At 47.2% G+C, this 8,220-nt stretch overlaps 1 protein-coding gene across 6 annotated transcripts in view; it reads right to left on the bottom strand.

Annotated features, from left to right (window-relative positions):
* Nucleotides 1–319: 319 nt before the first annotated feature.
* RBFOX2 (RNA binding fox-1 homolog 2) overlaps nucleotides 320–8,220 on the bottom strand; it is a 171,480-nt gene continuing 163,579 nt past the window's right edge. For all 6 annotated transcript variants that reach the window (XM_030238500.2, XM_030238501.2, XM_050970237.1 and 3 more), the window contains 2 exons: nucleotides 7,802–7,874; nucleotides 320–6,699 (listed from right to left, as the gene is read on the bottom strand). In XM_030238500.2, coding sequence (XP_030094360.1) covers nucleotides 6,655–6,699; nucleotides 7,802–7,874 — 118 coding nt within the window. In that variant the 3' untranslated portion in view covers nucleotides 320–6,654. The remainder of the gene's footprint in view (nucleotides 6,700–7,801; nucleotides 7,875–8,220) is intronic.

The following is an 8,220-nucleotide window of genomic DNA, read 5'->3' as shown; positions in this document are numbered from 1 at the left end:
TGGAGATAAAAAAAAATGTAAAAAAAAAAAGCTTCTTATCAAATACCAAACAATTCGCCCTTCTCTGCTAGTAAGAAGCAATGGGAAAGAATGGCAGGGAAAGGTGTGGATTTTCTGAGAGGTCGGTGTAGGAACAGATGGGGCTGGGATTTTGCCAGCATGAGTTGCCAAGGCCCTTTATCACTGCTTGGAAGATCCAATCTCCCAGCCCGTTCTTCACACCAGCTTCCATTCTTTGTGTTTTACCTGCCAGGGCAACGCACCAGCGAAATTCATCCAGATGTGCTGAAAAACGAACAACACAGGGGAGCCAGCAGACTGGTGTTTCTCTCTTTTATTTAAAAACAGTGCTTCATTACCATTTGCAAAGGGTTAGGAAGGGTTTCCCCCCTTGCTTAGAGTTTATAAAAGCCAGCAACATGATCAATAATTTATACACATGAATAGTAATACAAAAAAAAAGGAATAAAAGCTAAAGATCTAACTACTCCAACCTTCACAATTCCAGCTACTTGATAATAATAGGAATAACCCAATGAATACTGTATGGTCTGAAAGCTACTATACAATATGATACTTAACGAGGGAGGGCGGGAAGTTAAAGGCTGTCACAAAGCCCTGGGATGCAGATACTGCTTCTCCAGAGTCAGCAGGGAAATGGGACCCTGGGCAAGCGGCTCGGGCGTCCTAGGAAATGATCCAGGGGAAGGGAACGCATCCCCTCGGGACACGACCTGGCCCTGGCAGTACCTGGAATGGGAGGTGCTGGGGAGACTGCGAGAAGGAGCAAGACTGTTGCTGCCACTGGAGGTGCTGTGGCATCTCAGCCTCGCACTGAAAATCTCCAAGTCTCAAAGAGATCAGCCTGTGAGGTCAGTAAAATACTCCACCAGCTCTGTATCACTCTATAGTCCTGGTTCTCATTTGCTATCAGCCCCCGGTTTAGCTCCAGCTATTTACAAGCAGGATTTATCATATCCAAAAAAAAAAACCAAAAAACAAACCAACAAACCAAAAACCAAACAAAACCTAACAAAAACCCCAAACAAACAAATAAAAAAAAAAAAAACTCAAAAAAAAAAAACCAAACCAAAAACCAAGTCATATCCCCTGGGGTAAAAGAGGATGATTTTGTCACTTGATAATGCAGCCAAATTGAGCTGCCAAAACTACAACACTCACACACACAAAATACTGTGAACAGAAAAAAATAGAAAAATATGACCAGAACTGAGACAACTAATTTGGGAGGCCTGATTTCTGTAAGGAATTTACTCCTCAGGGAAGCAACAAGCCCCTCCACAAGTAGAGAGCTGGAAATCTGGCAAAAAATTTATTGACCCACTTCAGAACATCAACAAAAATTTTAAAAAGAAAAAACATTCCTAAGATTACCAGGCATTTTGCTGACTCTGACTGCCAGCCAAATGAATATCTTGATGGACGGCTTTAGACACCAGCAATCTCCTGGTGAAATCAGGCAAGGGTTTTGGCTGATGTATTCCTGCTCTATCACAGGTTGAGAGGCAGCATGGGAAGCTGTCACCTGCACAAGCCTGGGCCAGCTGTAGCCCATGGCCCCAACAGGACAGTCACAGGCAGAACTGGCCGCCCCAGCAAGAAGCTGTCTTCCAGGGTCAGCAGTGGCAACAGAGACGGGACTTGGCCATGCTGAGCCCTGTTTGGCTGCCATTGATGCAGGCACTGCAGAGGGATGGGGGCTCTCCTGACAACTCCTGGCTGGAGCAAAGCACACCAGGCAGAAACCCCACAGCCTACTTGCAAAGGGCCCCATTTCACGCTCTGGCTATCAGACTCCTGCTTGCCTTGTTGACTGGAGTTTTCCTTGTAGAAGAGAATTTTACTGGGGTTGGAGGGTGGAGAGGGCAATCAGTAAGGTGGGGATGTAGGGAACAGGCTTTTCAGACATTAACATCACCAAAAATAGTGTTTTATGCAACAAAGAATCAAGTCTCACTGGTGTGTACTACAAAATGTTTGACATTATCCAAGAGCATGTCAAAAATAAAAACACAAAGAAGTTTACATTGGATGTTCATCTTGTTCACTAGGTAGGTTCCCCCCCCCCTCCTATTTTAAAACAGTGCAAACAGGTAAAACACTTCAAAAATCACCCCTCTACACCAAGGACAGCATTCCCCCACCCTGCCAGGCTGCAGGGTCACAGGCAGCAGGTCCTCTGCCAGGCTGCCTTTGTGCTTTCCCTTTGGAGCTAGATTCAGCAAAAGCACTCCCCAGAGCTGTTGTTTGGGTTTCCCTTTATTAAATTCCTAAGTGCTCCCCAAACCTGTTTTCTACTTGCCTCCATCTTCGTGGCTAGGATGGGAAGATACAGATAGGGATGGGCTGGGGAAAAACATGGGTAGAACTGGGAGGCTCTGCTTTGTATTCCCTACTGATAGAGCTCTGGGTGCTGGAATTGAAAGCCCAGCAGCCAGTGTCTCTTTTCAGACAGGGAAATGGCTTCATTAACTGTTCCACAACCAGCACTCAAGCCAGCTACTCAGAAAACCCTCCTCAGCTCTCACTGTACACTTCACATCCATGGATCTCAAAACAGGTAAGAACAGGGATAAACTTCAACTTCACTTTAGGGACAGGGAAGCAAAGTCTAAAGTAGCAACATGACTGTCCCACAGGGACCCTTGAGGGGTCACTGACAGGGCCCTGTCTGAAACACAGGTCTCAGACTCCAGAGCCAGTGCTCCTTGCTGGGCAAATTTGCTCCCTCTCAGGCACTGGAACAGCCAAGCCATAGCTATCTTTAAACATGACTTTGTCTATCTGAACTCATGACACAGGACCCACCTGACTGCTTAACCTGGGAAAAGCTGGCTATAGTAGGCTCATACAGAGCTCCCCATTGCCTCCAGGTCCTGTCATGGCTTTTCTTAGAAAAGCTAACTTACCTACAACAGTGCAGCCTCCCACACATGGGGACCAGGACAACAGTTTGCTTATGTGCTGGGCATCAATATAACTTATTCCCAGTAGAGAATATGCTATACCAGTAGTAGTTACTTTATACCAGCACAACTGTAACTGCAAGGAAATACAGACCAGCACATTAAATAAACCAACTCTTCAACCCAAAACTTCATTTGTATATCATCATGTGCTGGCTGGACCTATTGTAAGACAGCACAAACAGCTACAGTTAAAGATACATTTTTTTTCTCTGCATCAAGAGGAATCCCAGATGCCACCAGACTAGAAGATGACAAACAGCAAGCTATTTGCCAGGCTGCCTATGCAGTTTCCCTCAGAAAGCCAAACCCTGCTTTGCAAGGGACCTGTGACTGCAGACCCATCACACGGACAAGCACTAGCTGCCATCATTCTAATGCCAGGGCCCAGTTCAATTTATTAAACGTAATTACTTTTGCATAGGGAGATATAGGCTTTGTCCTCACTTCTTCAGAAGATGGATATAGCCACACCTTGGCTACTCTGAAAGCATCTCTAGCCAGTTCACAACGCATCAGAGTGAACCTGGAGCTGTTGTTCAGCAACAGAGAAGAAAGGCTGAAGAGCTCTCCTGTCACACACAACACTCACTCAAGAAACCTTGCCATGCAAGTTTTTGGGAGGTCTGGTGCTTTGGACACCTGGAATCAGTGAGCTGCTTCTGGCCCCCAGCCATGCAAGTGTCCTGGTGTCCCCTCTGCAGCTCAGCACTGAGAGCAGGTAGCCAGGCTATCAGCAAGCTCCCTCGGGGGATCTTGCAGCATTAACTATGGAGCCACAGAGACTGTGGCTGCGGCTGCTTAATGCACCAGAGAAGCCCGGCAGGGAGGGGCCAGAGCAGGCCAGGCTCGGATACAGGAGGAATCAGGCTGGATGGTCTTAGAACAGTATTACTCGGAGATCGGGGCACCACGGGCCCCAAAGGTTGGGTGCTTCTGCGCTAAACCCCTCACATCACATTCCTAATACACTTGGGCGGGCTGAAGCTGCCATGCATAGACTCTGCCAGGAGGCAGAAATGGGACTGGCCTCCCTACTCCCAGGGAGGCCAAGAGGCAGGGGGGATTGCAGGTGGCACTGCCAGGGCAGGGGAGGGCACTCAGGGTGGGAGAACCTGGCTTTTGCGGAGCCGCAGTCAGAACCAGCTGAACTGAATGTGGGAGAGGGGCAGTGGGGGAGCAGCTGCCCCAGCAGGGCTCTGCAGATGCTCCTGGGCTCACAGCCTGAGGAACTGCCTGCAGGAAGGGAAGGGATGGCCTTGCTCAGGCCCTCCATCAACAGTGGGGAGAACAAGTCCAGTAGAGGCTTTTGCTGCATCCCAGCTCCACAAGTCCCCTGGCTGCTCTGCAGTGGAAATAACTCCCCATGAATATGACTATCTCTACCACAAGTCCTCCCTCTTCTACCCCAACTCAGGCAGTAAAAACCCCCAAGCATGCCAAGTTTCCCTCATTTCCTAGATTTTGTGAAAGCCCCGACACCCTGTTCTCCCCCTCCCTATTTTCAAGCTAAAGTATTTATATACAAACAACAAAAAAATTGTCATAACAGCAACAAACCAAACTTTGGCTTGGGAAAAAAAAAAGTAAAAAACCAACAATAAAACCAGGAAAAAAAAAAAAGGTGGCCAACAGGCTGGCAGTTTGGTGTCCCCTTTATCTAGCTATTCCTCCAGAAAAATCAATAGCTTCAGGGTCTCTAGCTTAACTAATGGTGTCCCCATTCTTCCCATTTGAGGTGCCTTCACTCTGCTGTGCACAGAGAGGCTCCATGTATCACTGAGGAAGAGCAAAAAATGTGTGGTTGTGTGTGGCTGGACCACGACACATCCCCAGGAGCGAGACCTCTGCTTGCTGATGTTGTTTAGTGTTAAATGCAGGAATTTTCCTATTCTGTATCAGTGGTGGATGGAAAAGGAGGTGTTTGACAAGAGCTGGAGAGGCTCTGTCAACAAATCCATACTCTGAGCTGCCCTTCTGAAGGCAGGGGTCACCCCAGCACCAATCCTTGAAGTCGAGGCAGCCCGGTACAATTACACTTCTGCATCCCTCCAGCATGCAACTAGAGCCTGCCTCTGACCACTGGGTTTACTGGGAGGACTCTAGGAGCCAGCAGCTGAACAGGGAGGTCTGGAGAGCAGCAACTCAGCATCACATCACAGCTCACAGTCATCTAAGTGTGCTGTCTTTGAAACACAGCAAATTCTCTGTCTGTGAGAGCAGAAGGGAGATGGTCTTGGGAGTCATGGACCCCTCAGCTAAATAGTTTCTATCCTTCCAAATCTTCTAATATGTAGTGTCTATATGGACTCAGCAGACCAGGTGCACAACTTTCTGTGAGAAGCTGGGCAAAACAAACCCAGGGGCTCCAATGCAGCTATGGAAGGGCCTGAAATAGCTTGTGGTAAGAAGTTACTATGAATTCAGAGCTTGCATGAAACTGCTTCTGCGATACAAAACTACTTCAGGATCACATTTAGATATAAAAGATCCTCTTCCCCCACACAAACCCACAAGCTTGTCCTTCCTACCTAGAGCAGCTTATGTGTGACTGGTTTTTCCTCACTCATGTTATTTGAAATAGATTACTTGCAGGAGGACCTAAGCAGCCCAGGATGAACAGGAGCAGAGCCCCTGCACGCTGGGCCTCAGAGCGTGTACCATGCTCAAGTCTTCTGCTCGCTTTATTCCTCTGCAAGGCTGCAGGTGCTTCACCTCCCCAAGTTGAATCACTTGCTGTCCACAAGGTACTCTGTCTGATCCTGCAATGCATCTGCCACTCCTCGAGGAATGAAAGGGTGGAAAGGGACAGCAAGAGAGAAAGATCTTCAAAAAGAGGAATGAAAACTATGACAATTACAGCCACCTGCAGCGGACAAAAATCAGCAAGTAAAAGTTCTGTGTGTGGGGAAAAGATCATCCTTATCAAAAGCTCCTTTCAAAGTCTTGTCCCCTATAGAGCAGGTACCAGCTGAAGTCTTTGGGCAGGTTGAGAGACTCTTCTCTTGCGAAGTCTAAAGTTCTGACACTGCTGAAACTGTCACAAACCTGTGCATGTCAGATGGTGATAGAAAGAAAGAAAGTCTCTGCATTTCCCTCATTTCCAAATGTAAATGACTATTTCCCACCAGCATTCAGGTCCCAGCCACAGCAAAGAGTGCTTCCTCCGGCAGACCAGAAATACAGCAGGTGGAGACTTCTCCCTCACGTCCTCCTGTCTCACAGGCACCAAGCACCAGACCCAGGGAAGTAACTCTGTCTGCGTGTTCCTGATTAATTGCATGATATCAGTTTCTAACAGCTTTCCTTATCGCTAATCGCCTTTTCCGTGATTGGTAGGATAAGCTATGCACCAACATACAGACACGGAAATGCATTATTTTTACCACAGTTAAAAAAACCCCAAAAATGAAAACAAAAAACAAACAAACAAAAAAAAGCACAATCTTTGGAACAAAAGAATTAAAGGCAGAAATTTAAAGAAAAAAAAAATACATATTCAAAGAACATAGTGAGGTATAAAAAAGTATTTTCTCTTTTGTTTTGCCTTTTTTTTTTTTTTTTTTCCTCCTCGACTTGCTATAGAGTTCCTCTACTAGTAAATATTGCAATAGCCAGGCCTCATGAACTGGGGGGGCTGTCCCACTTGCAGGGGGCTCACGTCACTTCAGTAGGGGGCAAATCGGCTGTAGCCACCTCGGTATAAACTCGCCTGTAGAAATGAAATGGGAGAAGAAAAGGCTGTTAGGAGAACTGTGAGGAGCTATCCAGGACAGCACCCAAATGCTTCTGGAAGGACCTGTCCTGGCACTGGCCCACCACCATGAGCACCTCTAAGAAGCAAGAAAGAACTCTGCCTGCAAAACCAAAGATGTGGCTCAGGAGGGCATGCTCATGGCCAGCCAGCTGGAGGTGAAGTTTGGCACGTCTTGGTGGAAGGAAATTCAGTACCAGACTCACCAGTCCTAATCTCAAGCCAGTTGTCCAGGCTGCCTTTAGAGACTGCGGAGACCAGGACTTCTAGGATGCTCTTCACCTCACCTCAAGGTAAAGGTCTAAAATAGATATGATGACTAGGTATCCTAGAACTACCTGGTTTTCCCTCATTGATCCTAAAGAGAATCCATATGATGAGCTGAGGCTGAAATGGAGATGCTACACTGCAGGTATCTATTTTTAGGTGTCTTTTTCTCTGAGCACATTTGTATTCCAGCCTTTGCAACAACACAGATACTGCACTGGCTAGCAGATGGGCAAGCATGTGTTTTCAGCAAGCTGCTCCACTCCCCTCCGATGCCAGCATACCTCATTCTGCCCTTGCGTAACTACTGCTGGCAGGCAGGACACTGCATCCTTCCACTAGTGCAAGAGGGAACCAAGTGAAGCAGCTTTGCTTCACTTGCAAGATGTCACAAGAACAACTTATTCCCTTGCTTTCCTGGAACTGAAAATGGCAAAAAAGTGTATCCTGAATCTCTAACTATTGCTGATTTTTGCTCTATGTATCACCTCAATACAGTTCTACTGATTCACCAATAATGTTCTGGCTCCTGGCAGATCTGTTGGCTATTCCTTTTCATGGTACCAGATGATATGCAAGATCGAGTAATAACTGGTCTCCTGCAGCCTGGTTCCTTTCTTAGTGTACATACAGACATGAACGCAGAACAACTGGGAACCCAGCACTGCTGCTAAGGACCTCCTCCCTCAACAAAGAAGTTTTTCTCGGTGGGTGAGGTTTCATTGCATGATACCCAGTGACTGTTCCCCATGCTGGAAATGAGAAACAACACAGCAAAGAAAATCCCACTTACCACAGCGCCAACTCCGTAGCTAGCAGCAGGGGCAAGGGCATGGTAAGGATCTGCTGTGTACACCCTGCCATAACTGAAGAGAGGGAGAAAAGATATAAAAAGAAAAAAAAAGTCACTTGGGAGGGGCAGAGAGCTGTCTGACCACAGGTAATGGAAGCAGCAGCATGCCCTTGCAGACACATGTATGCATCCATGCACACACAGGCACGCAGGCAGCTCCTCTGCAGAGAGATCCTATGACCATGCTGCCATGCATTGTATGAGATGGGCAAGAGAACGGCCTGCCAGGAGGAATGTGGCACAGGCCATGAGCCTGACCTGCAGGAAAGAGATCAGCACCTTTGAAATGTCAGCTAGTGCCTCCCTTACCTTTGGGGAATTGCGTGATGCAGTTAGGGATTCTCCACTATGAGAGGAGT

Source organism: Serinus canaria, chromosome 1A (assembly GCF_022539315.1).
Source record: "Serinus canaria isolate serCan28SL12 chromosome 1A, serCan2020, whole genome shotgun sequence".
Lineage (NCBI taxonomy): Eukaryota > Metazoa > Chordata > Aves > Passeriformes > Fringillidae > Serinus > Serinus canaria.
This window is presented reverse-complemented; position numbering and strand designations above follow the sequence as displayed.